General features: G+C 35.9%; 1 protein-coding gene across 1 annotated transcript in view; it reads right to left on the bottom strand.

Annotated features, from left to right (window-relative positions):
* LOC105445353 overlaps window positions 1-24,496 on the bottom strand; it is a 124,405-nt gene that overhangs the window by 39,300 nt on the left and 60,609 nt on the right. The window contains exons 27-39 of the mRNA XM_030985189.1: window positions 24,070-24,174; window positions 22,926-23,336; window positions 22,007-22,108; window positions 17,971-18,348; window positions 16,641-16,793; window positions 14,958-15,177; window positions 14,342-14,472; window positions 13,072-13,425; window positions 11,889-11,993; window positions 9,226-9,582; window positions 6,788-6,883; window positions 6,109-6,453; window positions 5,546-5,644 (exon numbers count right to left, since the gene is read on the bottom strand). Of these exons, the coding sequence (XP_030841049.1) occupies window positions 5,546-5,644; window positions 6,109-6,453; window positions 6,788-6,883; window positions 9,226-9,582; window positions 11,889-11,993; window positions 13,072-13,425; window positions 14,342-14,472; window positions 14,958-15,177; window positions 16,641-16,793; window positions 17,971-18,348; window positions 22,007-22,108; window positions 22,926-23,336; window positions 24,070-24,174 (2,856 nt within the window). The remainder of the gene's footprint in view (window positions 1-5,545; window positions 5,645-6,108; window positions 6,454-6,787; window positions 6,884-9,225; window positions 9,583-11,888; window positions 11,994-13,071; window positions 13,426-14,341; window positions 14,473-14,957; window positions 15,178-16,640; window positions 16,794-17,970; window positions 18,349-22,006; window positions 22,109-22,925; window positions 23,337-24,069; window positions 24,175-24,496) is intronic.

Below are 24,496 nucleotides of genomic sequence, written 5' to 3'. Positions count from 1 at the left end.
CAGCCCTCTTTGTAATATTTTGAAAGAAAACAAAGCAGTTTTATTTGTATCATAGAATTTATTCTCAATTTGGCTTAGATGTCATCCCAAGTTTTTTTAAAAATACAATTGAATGTGGTTTAATATTTTGTTTGTTAACTTTACCATCTTCCAAGTAGAGTCCAATATCGATGCTAAAAGCTCCTGAATCGTAATACCGGTAGTCATCGGCCACAAATTCAATAAAGAGCTTATCTCCTTCAACGACGGTAAAATATGGGTTGTACAGGGATGTAAAGCCAGTGAAATTGACTACAGTGAAGCCATCAGCATCATGGCCTTGTCCTATCTTCAAAGTATCATAGTAGTCGAGGTACAACTCGTCGATCGTCACAGCGAAAGAGAAGTTGCCTCCAGCTGATGAATTCGCCTGGAAGAGCCAAAGGATGGAGGTGTTGCCATAGTAGCTATTTGGATAATTTGGTGAGTACAGGTGTAGATGTTCTCCTTTGTCCAGCTCATGTACTGTGTGGAACAAAATATTTATTTATTCATTTAATATCCAGGAAAAGTTTAACCCTTACTGTACTGGGGGGGGGGGCCTGGGAGGCCCCCCCCCTCGACATTTTCGGAGATTGCGCCGCAACCGCTTGGAATTTTGAATTGTCGTTTCATGACTATTTTCCCTCAAGTCTTACGCACATTTTGATACCATCTTCGTCGAAATCGGATATACCTGTAAGGAGTTACATAACAATTAGTATGCGCATGTCATCAAAAAAAAAAAAAAAAAAAGTGAAAATCGCATCAAAATTTGCATAAATTATCATTATTAATTACATTAAAATAACTTTTTTGTGTTAGAAAAGAAGTTTCATATGAATAATGAGTTTCAACAATCAAAAAGTGGAGTTTGACACGTTTTCGGTAAAATGCATAAAATTAGCGCATTTTGCATAATTAATTAGGCTAACGACAAAAATTTGCATATTCGGAAAAAACTAATTATACCATCTTGTTCCTTACGTAAATATCTACAAACATGCAAATTTTCGTGTTCATCGGACAATCGACGGCCGAGATCATAGGGGGGGGCCTCCCAGGCCCCCCCCCCCCAGTCAGTGGGTGCTCAAAATAGCCCAGTACAGTAAGGGTTAAAAAAAGAAGACATACAGAGATCCAAGATTTACCCCAAATGAACAAATGCTATTAATTTTAAGCTTTTTTTTACACACACTGATGCACCCTCAACCATCCCACATACAGACGGACAAATATTTAAGTAAAAATTACAAGGACGTAATTTAGGAATAGATTCCAAAACAGGTTATGAAGGGCAAGAACCACTTAATGACTAAAATACTTGTCACACTAAAAGATGAAATTTACATTGTGAATATCAGCAACCTTTGATAAGAGACAGTTCCAATGTGAATATTTCAAGCAATTATTTTGGGGTTGAACACTGAAGAGCATACTTTGCGTATTAGATATATAGCTATAGAGCTTACATCACAGAAAAGGTATTCATAGTCAGATCTAAAAAAAAATTGAGACTATCCATATTTGCTCTTGTGGAAAGATTAGACTATAAAAGATGAATGAGGCATGAAATATCAAGAAAAAAGAGGCATGCTCTCACATACCATGGAATGCGCTATATAAATGTAACTTATTGTTATCATGATTATGAAGTAATTATATATCTATGCATACCAAGGAAGCACAACGGAAGTATGGTAGTGGTACTGTGAACTCTCTTCTAAAACTTAAAGAGAAACACCCTGAAGAGACCAAACAAGGGAGCAATATTATAAGCTGGGTGCAACAGTGCACCTCTGGGTATAATAGGTAAGAGTTGAAAGCTGAATGGTTCATTTCTGCACCCTGAGAGACACTGTTATTATAAAAAATAAGGGTAGTAATTTGAACCTTTCAACCTTTTCAACATTTTATTATATCAGGTACTTACATGAATCAAGCCCGTTATTCCACATTATGACATATCGGTACAAATCTTTCTACTTGAAGGTCACGTCCTGTTACAGTCTAAAGGCATTTATGTTTAAAGTCAAAAGTTATTAAATGCAACCAAAAAAAATAAGAAAACTTGTACGAATTCCATCTCTTTTCGACCAACAATCATGTTCCAATATGAACAGTAAAGGGATCCTTTATGTGTTTCTTCCTAATCTCTACATGTATTTGATTATTTTTATATTATGAGATTTCTGATAACATCACTTAAATCATCTCTTTTTACTTACTGCATGATGCCTCATCACTACCGTCTCTGCAGTCTGGTATCACATCACATACAGCAGATCCATTGACTGCCCATGGGCCTGTCTTGCATTGGAAAGGATCTGTATTTTACAACAAAAGAAAAAAAAAGTATAGACTAAGATAGTATGCCTTAAAAGTCCAAATGTGACCAGGCAACAAAAACATCCTAAAAGAGGAGATTCTCAGCTTCAAATGATATATAAATCATCCCAATATGATGTTCCTAACCCAGTGAAAAAAATGAGGTAACCATTCTAGTATAAATTGTTACTTGAGAAAACTAAAATCTGTAGTATATTCAAGCATGCCGACCCACACAGAAATGTGCAAGATGGCAAAAGGAGGATTATAACTCTCTATCATCAAATTGTCCTAAAACATAGCATACCAATTAAGTACACGCTGTTCTTTATTTAGACCAAGTATCAATGCAAGAACATTTTAAAGATATAGGAAATAAAAATAATACCAGTAGCCATGGTCATATGAAAACAATTATTACAACAACAAAAAAGATCAGACAAACATCGACAAGTCTACAAAAAACTGCTCAAAATACCACTTTTAGATTATTTGGTGCTTCCAGATTTTGAATTAATGTAGAAGGTATCGTGGTCGAGTGGATAAGTCGCCGGACTGTCGATCACAAGGTCAACGGTTTGAGTCCCGCCGCGGCACTAATGTCCTTTGGCAAGACATTGATCTACATTTGCCACACTCAGCCCAGGTGATGTAAATGGCTACCTGGCAGGAATTCATTCCTTGAAATGCTGGAGCGTTGTATACGGCAGCTAGGCGTTAGCAGGGGTAATAATAAATGCGCCTCGGAATAGAATTTCTAGATAGACGGTGCTATAGAATTGCCTATTATTATTATTATTATTAAGGTATACTCACAACATACTTGACAATCAAATTTGACCATCCCGACCTATTGCACCTCTATGAACCTCTAATTGAAAACCACACCATGCAACTCTTGGTTGGTTTTGTGGTGCATGGTAACTAACACATTTTCATTTGACCATGAAAAAATATGTGACAGACTTATTGCAGTACTTTTTCAACAGACTTAAAAAAAGAAAAGAATTACAATGAATTTTGAAGAGAATTCAAAGAGCTGGGGCCCCCAAATTATCTTGAAGGTGTTTACCAGTTGTTGAGTTGTTTATTAATGTCTCTTTACTGTTATTTCTTGTGTGCCCTCAGCGATGCTACATTTGCAATATCATTTGTCATGATGGTAAAAGCAAACAAATTATTCTGGAGGCAATTTATGTTCCTCTATTCTAATTTTGCAATACTGGGTTAAAGTGAGCCACATTTATATGTTCTGCATGTAAGCAAGATTGGTTTTTTAAACCAGTCATAACGAATATACATAATGTATCAATTATAATTATACATCAACTAGTTTTTTATGAATTCTTTTTTATTTTGTTGAAACTTCTTCAATTTTGTATGGAATCTTGTGTGTAACAAAGACAGTATAAACATTTGCTACATGTAAATGACTAAAGGTTAAAATTTGGCATGTATTTTTGAGAAATAGAATGCTAATATGGTATATATTAACTGTAACTAGCGGGCTTGGTACTTTGTGAAAATAAGCAAATTTATAAAAAAAAAAAATTTAACAGAAGGTCAACTAACTAATTTTAGAAGAAAAAAAATTTACACTTTTAACTTTACAATGTGCTAATTTGAATTCTTAAAACTAAAAGGGTATTGTAAATAGAAAGTATTAAATTTATATGTAGAATTTTTCATGTTTACCTGTGAGATAACCCAAAGATATCTCCATTTGGAAGTAGTAGTAGTTGTAGTATGAACTTGATGTAAATTCAATGAACATTTCTGATGCAGCTAGAATGCGCTCCCCCCTTGGAATTTGCTGGCTTCCACTGAAGACCTCAGCATCATTGTTGGGTACCAGACCGGCTCCAATCCGTAGAACATCACCATAAGAAAGATATCCGTAGTTGAGAGTGATAATGAATGCTACTTCCATGGAGTTAGTAAGAGCAGGAGCGCTTGAGTTGAAGAGCCACAAGGCACGTGTGTACGATCTGTAACCAGGACTGATTAGTACTCTTGTGTCTCCAAGATAAAGCGTGTGAACTGAAAGAATAAGAGACATCATTGTTTGATTATGCGGTCAATTTTAGACACAATATCCTGCTTCTTTAATTGATGGTGGTCATGAATCCTCTCCAAGAAATCAACACTTTGCAGAGGCTTACCTGTACAAATTTGACAGCATTTCAATTTCAAAGTATTAAATTGACAATTATGTTCTTTCAGTAATATTCATCCAGATGTATACACACTGAACAAGCTTGGGTAACAAGGATTCCTGGTAGAAGGAATTGACTCCCACAAAGCTGTTTGTTGTGTGTCAAATTAAGAAATCACCATTCTTTCATTTTCCTTTAAAAAAGTCATCTCAACGGTTATTCTAACACTCTATTGTATAGCCTATATTAGGCAATTGAAATTATATAGGTTAATGACTACCACAAAGCAGTTTGTTGTGTGGTAAAGAGATCATTCTTTACTACATAATGCGAGTAAAACCAAACTGTTTTGGGTGCTGCTATGAAGAGCAGTGGACTGAAAGGTTATTTTGATACTTCTTGTAAGTTTTTTTATGATTTGAAAGAGGCTTTAATACATGAATAATCACAACAAAAAGAAATCTTTACATTTCCATCATTGCAGAAGATACACTGACTTGTAAAACATTTTACCTTAGATCAAAATATACCTTAGGCATTCGCCTACACTCGGACTTTGCTATGAGGCAGTCACCCAAAGAAGATGCATGGGGAACACACAGCCCGCGCATTGAAAATTTGCAAGTTGCGTTCTAGTTCGTCAAGCGCGCTAGACCAACGCTATGCATTCAACGTCATTTGCTCTGTGTGTCGGGAATAAGTGTGCACGGAGCATGACACACTTTATAAAATAGCTCTAGTATTTTATGCATCCTGACTGGTCAAAATGCGTCACATGACATGCAACATTTTTTGTGCACTGCATGCGTGCAAAAAAAAGCCCAACAAAAAGTATCATTGCACGCTAGCAACACGCTATGCATGGGCGCACAATGATGCACTGACCTTATTTTCTAATTTTTCAATACGCAGGCCATACATCGTCTATGTGTGACCAGGCCATAAGAGACAAACCTGTATGTTGAATTATAACCGTCATAGATAATATTTCACAGACTATAAAAAACAAAAACAATATTCAAATAAAATGAACATAAAATTACCACAGCCGGTTTCATCACTGGAGTCCGGACAATCTACACTGAGATCACACAGAGAGGACTGGTTGACTGCATAAAATCCATCATTGCACACAAAAAGACCTAAACACCAGCAATAAATGTAGAAGGGAGTTATCAGTTCATTGGCTCTGCAAGATACATACACTGTACATGTCCCGAGTTTGATAGTAATCCATCAGTCAGTATTGACAATGCATTCAAAAGCTATTTTTGCATACATAATGTACCCTATGACCTTTCACCTCGTGACCCCAACATCTAATCAATTCATTGGCTCTGCCGTTGCCTTAGTTTGGCGGTAATTCATCAATCGGTTCTTGTGATAACGTGATCACAAGCTATTTTTGCATAATGAGCCCTGCAACCTTTGATCTCTTGACCCTAAAAGTGGCAAGTGGCAAGTGTAGACTAATGTCTTGCCAAAGGACATTACCGGTAGTGCCATGTCGGGGATCGAACCCACGACCCTTGAATTTCAAGTAAAGTGTTTAAAACTTTCGACTATGACACCTCTACTATAGGTTACAGATTGTTAAAAGAATTACCTTCAAGGGAACGGGGTGTAATCGCCAGGTTGAAATGTGAATAACTATAGGAGCTTGTGAAATCCACGTGCATCTCTGATGACTGAATGAGCCTTCTTGCCCTGTTAGACGGGTGGTCATCATTGGCAAATAGAAATTCTGAATCATTACTGGGGACAAATCCAGAGCCAATACGAAGTACGTTGCCATAGCTTAAATAAATGTCGCTAATGTACACAAAGAAGGCAATGTTACCGGCATCGCTTTGTGAAGAATTGATATCGAATAACCATGTCCTGTTGTAAGGTCTACTATGTGATCCATAACTGTAAAGAAAGTGGGTTTCTCCAACAGTAAGCGAGTATTCTGAAAATAAGTTAGGAGAGTAGAAAAAAATCACATCAATATATAAAACTACATCTAAATTTGTTGTTTAAAATTTTATTATATGCTCTTTTCTCCTTTTTTGTTGGTTTCATTTATTTCTCATTTCCTCAAAACTGTCCATGTAAAAAGGTACAAACTTAAATTCACTCATGTTACATAGCCATTTCATGTAATGTCAATATGACAAATTGGAACCTTAAAAAGGCTTTAGGGTATAAATTCTTTTTAACAATTACTATTTATTGTAGTTAATACTTTTTCATCTTTAAATATAAAGATGTAACTTATCATTAAAAAAAGACAAAACACTTACTGCACTTGTTTTCATCACTGCCATCATTACAATCATCAATAGAATTGCATCGAGCAGTAGAATTATAAGAAGTTCCGTCGGAGCAAACAACAAGGTCTGTTAAATTTTATAGAAATATAAAGCAAAACATTAAAAATTGATACTATTATTATGAAGGTAACAATAATAATGATGACTGCATAGCATTACTCTCGACCATGATACTGATAATTTTATAAATGACACTCATACACAAAAATGGTTTAAAAAAAAACCCTGTTCCAATCACACACAAAAAATATTTGTAGCAAGAATGTTTAAAATCTACATAGTATTTTTTTTGCCCAGCATAAGCCAATGGATAGGAGTATGAAGACAATTTAGAATAAACAGAATACCACGTGCATGGAACTAAAGTCAGACTTGGGTTCCGTGTGGTTCTTATTCTTTGCGAGTGTGTATGGACATGTTGAAGAGTCTCCTCACAAATCAATAATTTGTTGATTGCGATACCTCTTTATTGAAGTTATCTTTGAAACTCATATCTTAATTATAGTATAATGACACTGACACGCCTAGCATACATAATAGAAAATTTGTTGGATTGGTACACTGTAATCTCCACAAAAAAAAAATCTCCATCTTGTGCCTATTGCAAATGGCAGATGTAGATAAATGAATTGCCAAAAGATGTTAGTACCACCGATAGGACTCTAATACTAATAGCCCAATCTATAGTCCAGGTTCATATTGAAACTAGATGGAATTTTGACTGCGCGCAGTCGAAAATGATGCCTCCGCCATAGAGCAATTTAAACAAGTTTGGAGTTTAAATCTCCAGTGGTTCTTGAGATATCATGATAACAATCTCAATGTATGGAATTTCATAAGTTGACCTCTGTGACCCTTGACCTTTGACCTACGTGCTCCAAAATCTAATCAGATTGTCTTCCTATGGTGATACACACTATCATTAAGTTTGAAGTTTAAATCTCCAGTGGTTCTTGAGATATTATATGGTGATACATACTATCATTAAGTTTGAAGTGAAAATTCTCCAGTGGTTCTTGAGATATCGCGATAACGATCTCAATGTATGGAATTTCATAAGTTGACCTCTGTGACCCTTGACCTTTGACCTACGTGCTCCAAAATCTAATCAGATTGTCTTCCTGTGGTGATACACACTATCATTAAGTTTGAAGTTTAAATCTCCAGTGGTTCTTGAGATATTATGATAACAATCTCAATGTATGGAATTTCATAAGTTGACCTGTGACCCTTGACCTTTGACCTACGTGCTCCAAAATCTAATCAGATCGTCTTCCTATGGTGATACATACTATCCTTAAGTTTGAAGTTTTTACATCTCCAGTGGTTCTTGAGATATCATGATAACAATCTCAATGTATGGAATTTCATAAGTTGACCTCTATGACCCTTGACCTTTGACCTACGTGCTCCAAAATGTAATCAGATTGTTTTCCTATAGTGATACACACTATCACTAAGTTTGAAGTTTAAATCTCCAGTGGTTCTTGAGATATCATGATAACAATCTCGATGTATGGAATTTCATAAGTTGACCTCTGTGACCCTTGACCTTTGACAAACGTGCTCCAAAATCTAATCAGATCGTCTTCCTATGGTGATACATACTATCCTTAAGTTTGAAGTTTAAATCTCAAATGGTTCTTGAGATATCGCGCTAACAAACTTAATACAAGGAATTTCATAAGTTGACCTCTGTGACCTGTGACCTTTGACCTACGTACTCCAAAATCTAATCAGATCGTCTTCCTATGGTGATAAATACTATTCCCGAGTCTTAAGTTTAAATCTTAAATGGTTCTTGAGATATTGTGATAATGGTCAAACGGGACGGACGTACGGACGTACGGACGGACAACCCGAAAACATGATGCCTCCGGCACCACCTTCGGTGGCGGAGGCATAAAAACAAAGTTTTTGCTTTTAATTGTTAATATTAATCCTATTAATATTACTATCATTATTATTGTTATTATTATCATTATCATTATAAGTGTTATCGTCATCATAGTTCAGTTCTTGTATAGCGCATAATATGTTATGAAATAACATCTCTATGCGCTTCCAAAGAGCTTTGGACTTTATTACCCTAGCTTTAGCTCCGGCAGCTTTATCAGCGCACAGTGCATTTCAAGGAATAATCCTACCAGGTACCAATTTACCTCACCTGAGTGTGGCAAATGTAGATCAATGTCTTGCCAAAGGACATTAGTTCCACGGCGGAACTCGAACCGCAGACCTTGTGATCGATAGTCCGGTGACGTATCCACTTGACCACAACACCTCTATTAATATCATAATCATTATTATTACTATTATCATTATTATCATGATTATGATCATTATTTTTATTAATATTATCATTATTATCATCATCATCCGTCATCACTTCATTAAAGCCTCCTTACCAGATATATCGATGCTCTGAACGGCAATGCTGAACCTCCTGTCTCTGAGTGTACTATACGACGAGGAAACAAGCCTAATCCACATTGTTGGGGATGCAACCACAAAACTGCCACTGGTACCACCATGGTAGCTAGACAGGTTGAAAGTTGGATCTATGCCAAAAAATGGATCAGCACCAGGTCCGATACTAAGGGTATCTCCATCGCCGAGAAAGACGTCCTGGGGTGTTATTCGGAAGCCGGATGTGTTTGTTTGCAAGACATATGTGAAGAACAACAAATTCCCATAACCTAGAGGGTAGCCTGGGGATGTAACTGATAGACGCTGTGCTTCTGCTAGGAATATTTGGCTGGGTTCTGTGTTAAAAAATTGACGGGAGAAGACTTTATAAAAACAACATAACAAAAATTGCCATTTGAATTATCATTTTAGGATTTTGAAATTGATAAAATCAACTTGGAACCGCAAGTCAGCAATAAGATCTTAACTTAATCCTAATGTAGCAAAATATCTTCCTATTTTTACAACTTTCAACTTAACTACTCCCTTCTTGTACAGCAAAAGAGTGGAAATCTACTTAAGGTCACATTGGGGATTACTAATTCCTTTGGAATTAAATCAACTCCAACATATAGTGGAATCGACTCCAAAGTAGAGGTTAAATTACTCTTTTGAGAGTGAATTCATCTATTTGGAGTGTTTATTTCCACTCTTTACAAAGGTGTTAAATCGGTATAGGTAGGATGAAATTCCTTGAATGCTGTGAGCACTGAAAACAGTAGCCTAGCGGAGCCGGGGTAATATATGATAATAAGCATTATTATCATCATCATCATCATTTTGACATTACTATTATTATTATCATATGACCCCTAAAGTTCGATTTAATTAAATTCATTTTATTTGCACATTTGATATAAATCACAATAACATACACAATACAAATTCAATTCCAACAAATAACACAACAGAACAGAAGTATCAAAATGTGGGGGGACAAACAAAGGCCAAAGGCCTGTCAAAGGCTTGACCCTAAACTATAAGAGTATATAAATCATGTGGTACAACAGGAAGAAAGAGAAGAACAAGGCAAACGTACCGCTTTACAGACTCAGAGGGTGTATGATTTAAAAAGAATAGATTTATATATTTTGTTAAAACTAGATAAGGAAGGGCATTTCTTTATTTCGGACCCCAGACTATTCCACAATTTTGGACCACAATATTTTATTGTGGTACAGGAAAATTCATACTTATATTTTGGAATTTGAATGTGGTTAGACTGTCTTGTTGATTAAGGTACAAAAGAACAATTTTTGGGAAAACAATCATTTAGAAATATTGGCAACAGACCGTGCAGGTACGAAAACATAAGACTGGCTAATTGCAACTTGTGTATATCTTGAACTTTCAACTGTTATCGTGTGTGCTAAGGGTGCTCAACCAGCAATAATTTGTATTGCTCTTTTTTGTAAGATTATAATTCTATTAAGATGGGTTGAAGCACAACTACCCCAAATAAAGTTACAGTATGTCAAATTAGGTATAATCATAGACTGATAAATAGCAATTAGAATATGGTGAGGTAAAACTTTCTTTAATCGACTTAACGCCCCAATGACTTTTGATATTTTGCATGCCGTCTCAGAAATATGATTTTTCCAACTTAATTTATCATCGAAAGCAACCCCTAACAAAATTAGTACAATGTACTAAAGTTGCTCGTGTACATGTACATATAGAGAGTATTATCTCCCATGTTCCATTTGTGGCAAATTTCTGACAGTATGGAAATCGTACCTGACACAAATATTTTAATAGATAGATCTATGTTCCATAGCTTGGAGGCCATTGGGGCGACTGTCACAATGTAAATGGTTAACCCCCCCCCAAACATCCATGCATAGAATAGTTCAGAGAGGAGTGCAGCTAGTAGGCTGCAGTGCCCACTATAAATGGTTTACATTGAATGGGAGATTGGACTGCACTGAATGCTTCACACAGGTGGAAGTTATGGTGTGTGAGCTTGAAAGCTTGGATGACGGAGATTGGAAGCTGTGGTGTAAGAGATTGAGAGTCAGTTGTTGGAGGCCCCAAGGAGAAGGCACACCCCTTGTGTATGTACTGTTCCGTTCGGTAATGCAGGCCTACCAGCACTGTTCTAAACTACAGTTCCAGCATCTCAGGCCAGGAGAAGCCTCCATGACTCAACTCACTCACATCAACTGTAAGTTTAAACTATTTATTATAAAGTGAATATATATTAAACTTAATTCATGAAGAGCCATCAGCCAATTTATATAACTTTTGAGCATAAATACCATTGATGAATTATGATAAAATACAGCATGTAATTTTAATTGTTTGTGTGATAGTCTGCAGTGAGATTTGCAAAGTGATTTTAGGCAAACTGTTTCATGATGTATATTAATCTATTTTGTTTATATTGCAAATTTAAAAGAGGCAAGGACTATCTTTAAGTTGTTCGTTAGGGACGAGCTGGGCTTGTTTAGCCACTTCTTTAAGCTGTCTTTTATAGCCACCCCTTGCAGCTACACCTCTGAGTCACCGTTCGTTGCCAGTGAACGTAGCCACATCGTAGCCACACTGTAACTGTCTTCGTTTCACAATTGAACATATTCATAAATAACTTCATATTTACCACATGCGCTTTGAATTTCATCATCATAAAACGGGCAAAGATAGTGGCCATTACATAACTCATCACTCCTGACCACCAGTGGGAAATGTGAGCAGATCAGTGAATCTGATGGGAACAAATTGAAAATAGAATTTGGTAAAAGTGGAATAAACAATAGCATATAATATAATGAAACATGCCCCCCCCCCCTCCTCCCTTGAAATTGAACGTCTGCATTTCATTGGGAAATGACAAATAGACATTACAATGGTCTCAATAACTTGAATATTCTTAAAGGGAAATCCAACCATAATCCCAAGTTGCTCTATAAAAGAGTAAATAAACAATAAGAGAAAATGGTAGTTACAGTTTGACCGAAATTGGACAAACAAAAAGAAACTCATGAATTGTTAACATTTGTATTAAATTACATATACTATCAAATTGGCCGAATAGGACCTGTCAATGTTGTATACAACAAACGGGAGAGTAGACCATGGAAATGCTATAGCACGAGGGAACTAGCACCACCTCCAAATTGGCAATTTGCAGGGGAAAAATTTGCATAGAAAAATTGTGATTTCATTTTTTAAAACATTCTTATCTCTCTTATTATATGCCTGATTTTCTTCAAATTTTCAACATTTTGCCTCCCTTCTCTTTATGCTATCACAGATGTGAACAACAGAGGTTGGATTGCCCTTATATATGACATGGATTTAAGTGGATTATTATCTTCGTCAATGTGTGCGGTACCCTTCTGGAGCTACTTTTAACATCAGGACAGCAAACGCTTTGACTTTCCTACTTGGTGCTCTTTATCAGCTTCTACATTTAAACAACATTCCAGACTACTTTGACTGGTCTGCTATTAAAAAAGGTAGACTAGCTTTACGTTTCATTCCAACTGCTGTCTATTTATGGAACTTTCTCCCTCATGTCGTAGGAAACATTTCAAATAATGGACTCATTCCAGCTTTTAAATGTAAAATACACAGATACCTCCTTGATGTGGCATGGTTTTGTTTTTAGCTTTATTCATATTGGGCTGGTATAACAGTTAACCACTTGGTCGGCCACCATAGCTCTCATCAATTAGAGATATTAACTGGTAAGGCTTTTGTTCCCATTCTGCAACTTGTAAAATCGTTTGTTCAATTCTAGTCTTTTCTTGTTTTGTATCACAAGGAAACACACGACTTACCTCCCGTGAGAATAGCAGATATCTCAACCACAGCAAAGCTATCATGGTCTTCAAAATAAATGTCATCAATTGGATGTATCACTGCAAACTGTGACCCAAGTTCATAAGAAGAGAAGTTTTGACTCCCTCCATATGTGATGTTTATTTGACCAAAATAGATTGGAAAGAAGAACGCTTGTTCATCTGCAACAAAGCCGGGTACGATTGTGAAGGGAGGTAGGATAATCGATGAATTGGTCAGTTCAAACTTCAAATGATATCCAGGATAGGTTCGTACATGGAGGTAAGGAACTTGGCTTCCACGAATAACAAGGCGTTCGGGTGGCAGGTCAGGTTCAATGACAAGAGTAGAATCTTTTGGTGAAAGCAAGCAGAGGCATAAAATTATATCAAACATTTGAAAAAAACTCTTTTCTTAAAAAAGGAAATCTAGAATTACCTTTCTCTCCGAGAACTGATAAGAAGCGTAAATTTTGAGATTTTGTAGACGGCAAAAGATACATGTTTATTCTCATCCTCTTTGCAATATCGAATGTAATAATGGAACCTTATAGAATGTTGATGTAGAGGGGTCATGGTAATAGGAATAATAATACAAGTGGCTTCTTGTATAGCCATCTTGTCTGTGACGCTGTGACATTCCTAGTGCTCTAATATTATTACCCTGACAATAGCCGAGTGCTCTAGCATACTAGGTACCCATTTCCACCTCGGTGGAGAGTGGTACCTGTGGATTCATGGCTTGCCAAAGGATATTAGTGCTGGGCTAGGATTCGACCCTTAACCTTTGGATTGAGATTCAAGTGAATATTAAAAACCACTGTACCATGTAACCTCAAGTATAGTGGACTGATCATTGAACAAAAGCCTGCTGCACACTATACAATCTGAATGTGATTTGATTTGGAAGATTGTGCAATAACATTTAATATTCAAACAACATGTAAAATCTTGGGAATGAACACGATTCCAAAGAGTCAAATGAATTATTGATTCAAAACCGTGAGATATTTGCAAGCCTTCTTGTGGAAAGAAAATGCAAATCTGCTCTTGCTATCTGAATCGTGAACCCTTATTTTAAACATATGTGTACATGAAACAAGATTGCAAACTCTTTTGAGCAAAACAAGGCAATTTTGATAGTACCAAACTGTATACAGTAATCCAAACATGATTTCTAATAAATAGGGTTTTGAAATTGCCCTTGATTTAATTTCAGTCTTTGCGATTGGTTGTATGAAATGAATTAAGTAATCCACAGCATTCTTACTTGTGATACAGGGTCCGAGCAGGATATCATCAATAGCAATAAATCCCTGGTTGTAGTAGTTGTGAATGATTCCTTCAAGAATAGCAGTCCCAGATGGAAGACCAAACAAGTTGATCTCGGCATACGTCCATCTATCAAAATAGTGTAAGACATAATATACACGGATAGATGGATAGATAAATAGATAGAAGTAATATCCATTTTCTAGTAGCCACGATATAACGTCTGTAACAATATATAGTGGTGTAGTTGATTGCAGCTGGCAGCAGAGGGAGACTACTCAGAAATATTGTATGTACTTCATAAATATAAAAGAAAGACAGAATAAGACACGCGCGGATGGGAGGATTATATGTGGGCAAACAATAAATACAAAATGGACTAAAATGGTGAGATTAAACATAATTGTGAGTCTTTAAGTATTTAAGAAATGTCTCAAAACTCAGTTGATAAGTAATCAACAACAATAATATAATTCATTCATAATATTAAAGTAAAGTGCTGTGAAACAACAGCTAGTTTATATCAGTGTTTTATTGTATTGAATTTTTGTATTACACAATCACAATACCATAATCTCGCAGTAAATGTTGTCTATTGATTGTAAAATACTCACTCATGCTTTGACAGGCCTTCATTTATCCAGATCAAGAAAGATTCAGACTTTGATCCATTAGTTTTGTAGGTGATGTTGAGGTTAAGGCTACCAGCAATGATGTACCAGAACGATAAACATTCATTGACTCTAAGGGGATCCTCCCTCACTATTGTCCTTTGCAGTGAGGTGGGGTTGTTGTTGTAGTAATGGTTGGATGACATCACTAAGTAATGGCCAGCTGTTTTCCGAAATAAAAAATAAAGTTGAGTAATTGCCATCAATTAAATTGTGAAAGAAAGAGTTTGGGAGCAATCAGAAAAAAAGGTTGAATATGAATAATACAAAAGTGATGTATACTGTGATGTTTTTGGAATAATCAACAGGACAAGTAATTGCCTCAATCTTGCTGAAAATAACATGCACCAGTGCACACAAAGAAGGGCATATGGTCTACACGCACATGTGGTATGAAAGTTTGGTCCACACTTTACAGCTATTTCTAATCATATTGTGTATATGCAGGAGCATTTGAAGAGCACTAATAATCTAAACTTATATAGCGCTTAATATGGTCTCTAACGCTTTACATATATTACTCAGGCATTTATCTGATATATTTACGCACTATGTGCACCATCTCCACTCCCTGGTGAATTTTCCTACCATATGGTCACCATTAAGGGCATTTGGCAATTACTAACACAAAGGCCTTTGTCATCCTACCAGGTCCCCATTACTCCCCTGGGTATGGACTGGCAAATGTAGATAAATGCCTTGTCAAAAGACATTAGTGGCATGTTGGCATGTCGAGGATCGAACCCATGACATTTGAATTTCAATTCAAGTGCTTGAACCACTAAAATACGAGCAAACTTTTTCAGGGGACATTTTTTCTATAATGTTCTTCTAAACAGGTATACAAAGAATGAGAAAGCTCAATTTTCATCTTTACCAGCACTCAACCTTCTATTTTAAAGACCAAACATAACTCATTTTGTAAAATAAGAAATCAAGACCCTTACAAACTTTGGCGAGGATACATTGTATATAGATGCTGCATTCACATCAAACTAATTTTTGTGATTGTTATATCTCATAAAGAATATCAGCCTCTATCAAAAATACTTTTTAAACAGCTTAAGGGTTGTTCTATAGAAATACTTTTTTTCAAACAATACATGACGAATGAAGTATCTAACAATGTCAGAATATAAACGTAGAAAACACAATCGCAAAACCTTTCAAAAATCAACCTGAGGCAAATGCAGTACAATAGGTTTTTTGCGTCACTTTTCGAAATGCGGGAACATTGCCATGATATCTTACGTACCGCAACATGGTATTGAAATTATCCTTGTGCTGTTTTCTTGAAAATCTTTTTATGATCATGGAAGCAGAAAATGTTCCCATTGTCACCGCTATGCCATTATGACTTACATCTGTGGCCAGTGTGTAAAAGAATGTTTTTCATGACACAGTGTGAACATGCTTTAAAATACCACACTACGTGTCAAAAACTGTTTGTCAACATCAATGTTGACCCACTTTAAGGTCCCGCTGTGTTTCATACTATGCCTTCAGGGAGGTGCAACTCATATCTTTGATGTGTATCCACATATATACGCACAACAACATTATTTGTCGTTAGAATTCTTTAGATAAATTTAAATGGATTGAAATAAGAGTTCATCATGCATTTACCAGTTGTATTAAGAGTATGGTCGACTTCTGCATATTCAGAGTAAGATTGATTCCCTGAAGTAATACTCCAAGATCCAGTGTAACCTCCAGCAGAGATATTGGTTGGGCTCCAGGAACAGAACGAGCCATATTCAAAGTCACAGAACACATCACCTGCACAAGAGGTGAAAACATTTTGTCTCGTTTTATGATATCTGGTAGACACATTCGACAATCAAGCTTGAGAATAGAATCGACATTATTTCATACATCAATATTTGATATTAAAATCCAAATCAATTGCCCGGGCCTTATGTATCTTTTATTTTATATTTTTACTCTCATTAATATACACAAGGTGATGTGACCATTATTATAATTTGGCATCATGTTCCACCTTAATCACCTAGCCATTGGCCCCTCCTAAAGTGAAAGTCCCTCTTCCTTTAATCATACCCATTCATGAAAAATACAAATGCTTATTCATTGTCTCCTTTAAAGAAATTTACAAAACAATTAACATCTACAGCGAACTTTCATTACTCCATCATTAAATTAGACGCATATATAACATAAATAGAGAATGACACAAAACTTTGAATGTGGGCACTAGACTTTTAAAGATTTTGCACCATTTTCACCAATTAGTCTATAATCTGACGATAAGCTTGCGAAACAACTTTTGTGCTGATGTGAATTGAGCAAGATGAAATTTGAAGTACGTAATTTCTTGTAGGGCTTGAATGTATACACACATGCACCAACCCCCCCCCCCCCCCTTACACACACACAAGCATAAATATATATATATATATTTATTCAAGCCCTATCTTAAAAAACAAATGAAATCACTGAATGTACAGATTGTATGCAAGGTAGTTAATGTCTTCTTAAATTTGATAGGCTGTTCACCAAAATTATGCTCATGAACGACTTAGCAATGATCATTTTGAAGAAGAAAAAGCATTCAAAAATTGCTTTTTCCAATTAATGAATGTTGTCACAGTGTTGCTTTCATTGCCTATGAGTGTATGCAACTAGGCTCAAAGCCATACAACCTGACATTGGGTTTGCCATTCATTTTATCCAAAAAGTTTGGAAGAGGAAAATTTGACATAAATCAGGCAAGCTGTCTATTGTGACGTTTTATTGTTCAACGTGTCAAATTAGAGAAAATACATTGTGGACATTTTGATATTGGACTACATTTAAATGTACTGATTGTAATGATATGCTGTAACTGTATGCAGGTTTCTGATTTTATTTTTAAATCATAATGTTCATCTTGAAAACGTATTATAAGGCATATCATGTGCTGTTTAAAAGAAAGTTAATGAAAGTTTCAACATACTTATATTTCCATTTCGAATAGTAAGCGAGAAGTATGATCCAATAACATCCCCTGTCCTGAAAAAGATCCAACCATCACTGGTGGTTGTCTGAATGAATCTGTAATGTTGGTAACTATCGAAGTAATCATGTGATACGCTGAAAAGAACATCATTTCCAGGCAAGATGCCTTCTCCTACTTGAAGTAGATCCACTTCAGGAGTGTATCCAACCAAATATGATCCAAGGTTATAAGCCTCAAAGACGAAAACCAGCACTCCGGATTCTGCATGAATCGTCCATGTGATCTGAAGGTTTGGGATGATGAAAGTCGAGTACATGGTACCCACTGATACTGCGCTGTTTTCGGAATCAGCAGTGAAGTTTATCTGTCGTGGAGCTTTATGAAACAAAATAAATATTGGAAAAATTCATAAATATTCAAATAGTTTAAAATTATATAAAGGACGAATGGGCATGAGTTCATTATAAGATATATCCGCACTCCAGTCAACCCTTACTGTATTGGGCTATTTTGAGCACCTCAAGACTGGGGGGGGGGGGGGGGCTGGGAGGCCCCCCCCCCCTACGATCTCGGCCGTCGAAAGTTCGATGAACACAAAAATTTGCATGTTTGTAGATATGAACAAGATGGTATAATTAATTTTTTCCTAATATGCAAATTTTTGTCGTTATAGCCTAATTAATTATGCAAAATGCTAATTTTATGCATTTTACAGAAAACTCGACATATTTGTCTGTAGACTTGCAAAGAATCTTGAAAATGTATTGAATAAATGTTTCCTTCATCTCAAATTCATGAGGTTACATTATTTTTATGATATTTGAAAATGCATAGGTTAGTTTGCATAAATTATGAATACGCATTCATGAATATCAAATCTGGAAATATACAGGGAACTAGAATCATTACAAAAATTTGTCAGACTCCACTTTTTGAATGTTAATTGAAACACATTATTCATATGAAACTTCTTTTCCAACACAAAATAGTTATTTTGATGTAATTAATAATGATAATTTATGCAAATTTGATGCGATTTTCAAATATTTAATTTCTTTTCTATTTAATTGTTTTTTATTTGATATTATATCTATTTTTTTTATTTCTAATGTATTCTTTTGTTCTGGAATACATCAAGTTACTTTGAGAAACATATAAAAGCAATTTGATATCAATTCATACATCTAAACCTGTATTCACATTTCTGCTTGTACACATGAATATATGCAATTATAGCATATTTTTGATGACATACGCATACTAATTGTTATGTAACACCTTATAGGTATATCCGATTTCAACGAAAATGGTATCAAAATGTGCATAAGACTTGAGGGAAAAAAGTCATGCAACGACAATTCAAAATTCCAAGCGGTTGCAGCGCAATCTTCGAAAATGTCGAGTGGGGGGCCTCCCAGGCCCCCCCAATATCTCTATCAGTCTGGGGAATGGTTTTAGGTAGATGCATTTACAGCCTCAATAGCATTGGATGGATTGTATAATGAAAACTAGATGGAATTCGACTGCGCGCAGTCGAAAATGATGCCTCCGTCATAGAGCAATTTTACAAACCGAAACGGAAGAAATTTTTCAAATTCAAGTTCAATTGTAATCCATTAACATGTTCTCAGAATATCGGGATTACAAGCAATTTCTCATATACATATATGACCCTTTGATCTTTGACCTCATGACCCTAAAATCTACTCAGTTCATTGGCTCTGCAAGATTTCCTGAGTTAAATAGTAATCCATCTGTCAGTTCTAATGAGAATGCGTCCACAAGCTATTTTTGCATACATAATGAGCCCATGACCTTTGATCTTATGAACCATTCATTGGCTCTGCAAGATACATAAATGATCTAAGTTTGGCAGGAATCCATCAATCTGTTCTAATGATAATACGATCACAAGCTATTTTTGCATACATAATGAGCCGCATGACCTTGACCTTTACCTCATGACCCCAAAATCTAATCAGTTCATCAGCTCTGCAAGTAACATACATGACCTAAGTTTGGCAGGAATCCATCAATCGGTTCTTGAGATAAGGCGATCACGAGCTGTTTTTGCATACACAATGTGCGCTGTGACCTTTGACCTCGTGACCCCAAAATCTAATCAGTTCATTGGCTTTGCAAGATACATACATGACCAAAGTTTGGCAGGAATCTATCAATCGGTTCTTCAGATAACGCGATCACAAGCTGTTTTTGCATACATAATGAGCCCTGTGACCTTTGACCTCTGACCTCATGACCCCAAAATCTAATCAGATCGTCTTCCTATGGTGATACATACTATCCTTAAGTTTGAAGTTTTTACATCTCCATTGGTTCTTGAGATATCATGATAACAATCTCAATGTATGGAATTTCATAAGTTGACCTCTATGACCCTTGACCTTTGACCTACGTACTCCAAAATGTAATCAGATTGTTTTCCTATAGTGATACACACTATCACTAAGTTTGAAGTTTAAATCTCCAGTGGTTCTTGAGATATCATGATAACAATCTCAATGTATGGAATTTCATAAGTTGACCTCTGTGACCCTTGACCTTTGACATACGTGCTCCAAAATCTACTCAGATCGTCTTCCTATGGTGATACATACTATCCTTAAGTTTGAAGTTTAAATCTCAAATGGTTCTTGAGATATCGCGCTAACAATCTCAATACAAGGAATTTCATAAGTTGACCTCTGTGACCTGTGACCTTTGACCTACGTACTCCAAAATCTAATCAGATCGTCTTCCTATGGTGATAAATACTATTCCCGAGTCTTAAGTTTAAATCTTAAATGGTTCTTGAGATATTGTGATAACGGTCAAACGGGACGGACGTACGGACGGACGTACGGACGTACGGACGGACAACCCGAAAACATGATGCCTCCGGCACCACCTTCGGTGGCGGAGGCATAAAAATGAAGACATGAATCGTCTGTTTTATAAAACAAAATTCCTGTTTGTTTGATAAAGTAAGGAGTCAGTTGAATATTGACCCATGTCATATCGATGGAAAATAAATCCCAAGTTTAGTAGGCTTACTGTTCTTTTAGGACATACTCATAAGCTACTCATGAGGGACCTTAAATCCACAAGCCTTGCTTTCAACCAAGGTCACCTCATCTTTCTATTGTAACGCCATATTCTGTTAACTTGTTATATTCATGTCATATTTGTAATGCGTGTTATGAAAGGAAGATAAATAAAACTTGAACTTGAAAAAACAGCTTTCATATTATTCTACGGACTGAAGCTATATGTAAGCACATTGAAAAGAGACAAGGTGTTGATTTTGCTGTACATATTATCATGGTTATTTTCATATCAATTTTCTTATAAAGATTAAAATTGGCCCTAGGATCCTCTGATGAAGTATGCCGACTCTAGTTTTTCATTAAAAAACATAGCAGTCTATAACACTGGGAAGTGTATGTAACATACATGTTAATATTGGACAACTAAAACATCACATCAGGGTGTCTTACCACTTTTTATCAGGAATAGTACACAATTAGTTAAAATGTTAAAGTTTTAATTTAAAAGAGTACAATGCTGCTTATTGTTAGCTCATCTGATTCATCAATATCTTCGGACATGCCTTGTATTTTAATAATATTCCTTACTAGTATCCAGTGAAAAAAATACACAGGGGCTCAGGGCGAAATAGCCCCCGAAATGCCCAAAAGAGCCCCCGAAAATCAAAAAAGAGCCCCCGAAAATTTGCATAGAGTTCAATGCAAAACAAATTTTAGAATGTTATTTTCATGCAGGCAAGGTTGAAAAGTAGCCCCCCAAAAATAAATATTAATTTTTTCCCTGCTAGTATCTCACATGATGGCAACAACTTTCAAGAAATCAACCAAAGGCGATTTCAATACCCTATTGTATTGAAATCCTTACGTAATCCGTCATTGTCATGCTTGCACAAGCACAAGGCTATTGAAATTGCCTTTGGTTGGTAATTTGAAAGTATTTGCAATCATGTTAACTGATTCAATGTGAGACGTAACATCAAACTTACGGCATTGAGATTCATCTTCACGTTGGGGACACTGTGCAGCTCCATCACACGTTAGATTCACATGGAACACCAAACCAGAGCTATTACCACACGGTCTGTAGTCTATGGAAAAATTGATATAGGTTTATTTTGAACATGCTTCATAGTAAACTTGTAAAAATATATTATAATTCAAAGGACATCAGTGGTAGATCAAGAAGAATAGGCAAATGCAACATCAAGAGAAAACAAATTTGTTATGAACAGTTTTTGAAAAGAGGTGAAAACGTGGTAAAATCATTATGTTAGATAGCCAAGATTCTGTGTATAGGAATTAGTATTGGCACAGATAAACCTCTAAAAAGGGAATGAGATCATTGTAATGTTGAGTTAATCTGATAGAACTTCCAAAATGAAACAGAGTCTGTTAAAAGATATGAAACCTATTTTTCCCTAGCAGTCTCTTTCATAATATATTATGTAAAAATCGATAGGTGAACAAGAGTTGGATCTCAAAATCAACAACAAAGAATGGCCAATCACTGCAACTCTTTCTGTTTTTATTTTGCTCTCTGACTTTCCATTCCATTGTGCTCTGTACAATCAAATGTTCCATGAATGTGATGACGTTATTACATGAATGCCTATCCTGACCATGCAACTGAATACAAATGTGGTTTTCTTGAAATTTTCAAGTTCAAGCGTTTGCTGCTTCGGCTTTTCAACAGACGTACAATGTAGCTATATCATGCATTCCAGTAACTCAATTAAAATGTATTCATGCCTACTGGTAATAATATCATAACATATTTATTACCATCAAATGGATGAAATGCTCTTTTACATAGGTACTTCAAAATCTATTTTTCATATTTCAAATTATATATAGGGAAAATTTGGGTTTCCTTTCTTGAAAATAGATGCCTTAATGCATACAAACCATTTATTTCTGATACGGCTGAAGCAAAGATTTGGAATCCACTTCCTCCATACTCAAACCCTGTGTCTAATGATACTGTGTCTAATGATACCCAAAGGCCATTAGAGGCGGGAGGAGCCAAAACACTGGCATAGACGTCCATAAGTTCATACTCCGAGTAAACCCAAGGGCCTAGACTGAGGAATCCTGAAATGCAGGTAATGGTAGATGAAGCATTCTGAGGGTTGTTACCCTCTCCAACACACAGGGTATCATTGGGGGTAATGGCAAGAATCGCGAAACGAAGCAAGACATAGTTATTATCAGTAGCAATCAAGGACCAAGTTACAGATGATGTTTGACCAGCAGTGTGATAGGTGTAGCCATATGATTGAAGCTTCAAGATATCCCCTGGTGATACTTCATGTGGATCTGAAGTTGAAAAAAAGCACAAAAGTGAAATCAAAATACTTTTTCTCTATTCAAATTATCGGATGTCAAACACATATGCGCATGGGCACATTTCGCTAGAGGAGCTGATAACCTTTGTCCTTATATCAACTCTTCAGCTTCTAAATTTTGCACAATTTTTTTTCTTTTTCAAACAAGACAAATGCGACAGTGTTCAGGAATTGACCTCTGTGACCATTGACCATTGACCTCTTTACCCAGAATCTGATCAGATCATCTTTTTATGATGATACATACTATCATCAACTTTGAAGTTCATATCTCAAGTGGTTCTCGAGATATCGAGATAACGGGCAAGCAGGACAGACAGACAACCTGAAAATATAATGCCTCAGGCACCACCTTCAGGGGGCGGAGGCATAAAAAGAAAAGTTTTGTGTAGTGATAGCTACATATATTTGGGCACCTCCTGCCTAAATATGAGAATATTTGGGCTGCTTGCTGCCTAAATTTGTGGTGGTGGTGGTTGCCCAAATATACGAAATTTACCCCCCCCCCACATCTTGCCTGTCTGGTCATGCAGTCTATGGTTTAGGAATTTATGTATTTATCATTTCAAATTTTCTCCAACCTTTGGATTGAGAGTCAAGTGAGTGAACCACTATATCATGACACTTCCACTTTGTTTTATAGGATCTTTCCTGTATCATAAGTGTGAACAAGGGAATTGATTTTACATAATTCCTATCCTTACCGCACATATATTCATCATTGCTATTCATGCAATCTGCAACACCATCGCATTGGGCTGTTCTTAAGGAGACTTCTGTCGTTGGTTCGCTGTCACAATACATATAGTCTGTATGAAAAAATAAAGTATAAATAATGAAAGTAACGAGGTACAAGCATTTTACAACTCCCTAATCAATTTACAGCTATAAAAGCATTCTTTGTACATGTTAGTAATTTAGTGGAATCCTTTGGCAACTAAATATCTTTCATATATTTTATTCAAAATCTCAAAGATTTTGTTATACTAAAAAAATAGAGGGTAGCACAAAAAGCACAAGGCAGCCGATATCTGTAATTTCAACGACATCATAGACAAAATGTCATTTTTTTTGGTTTGTTTTATTGGATAGAACTTTTTTTCTTAGTATTTCAAAGATCATCAATTTTGA

This window comes from Strongylocentrotus purpuratus, unplaced genomic scaffold, assembly GCF_000002235.5.
Source record: "Strongylocentrotus purpuratus isolate Spur 01 unplaced genomic scaffold, Spur_5.0 spur5_scaffold_14, whole genome shotgun sequence".
NCBI classification, from domain to species: Eukaryota; Metazoa; Echinodermata; class Echinoidea; order Camarodonta; family Strongylocentrotidae; genus Strongylocentrotus; species Strongylocentrotus purpuratus.
Note: the sequence above shows the minus strand (reverse complement) of the source record. Positions and strands in the feature narration are given on the sequence as shown.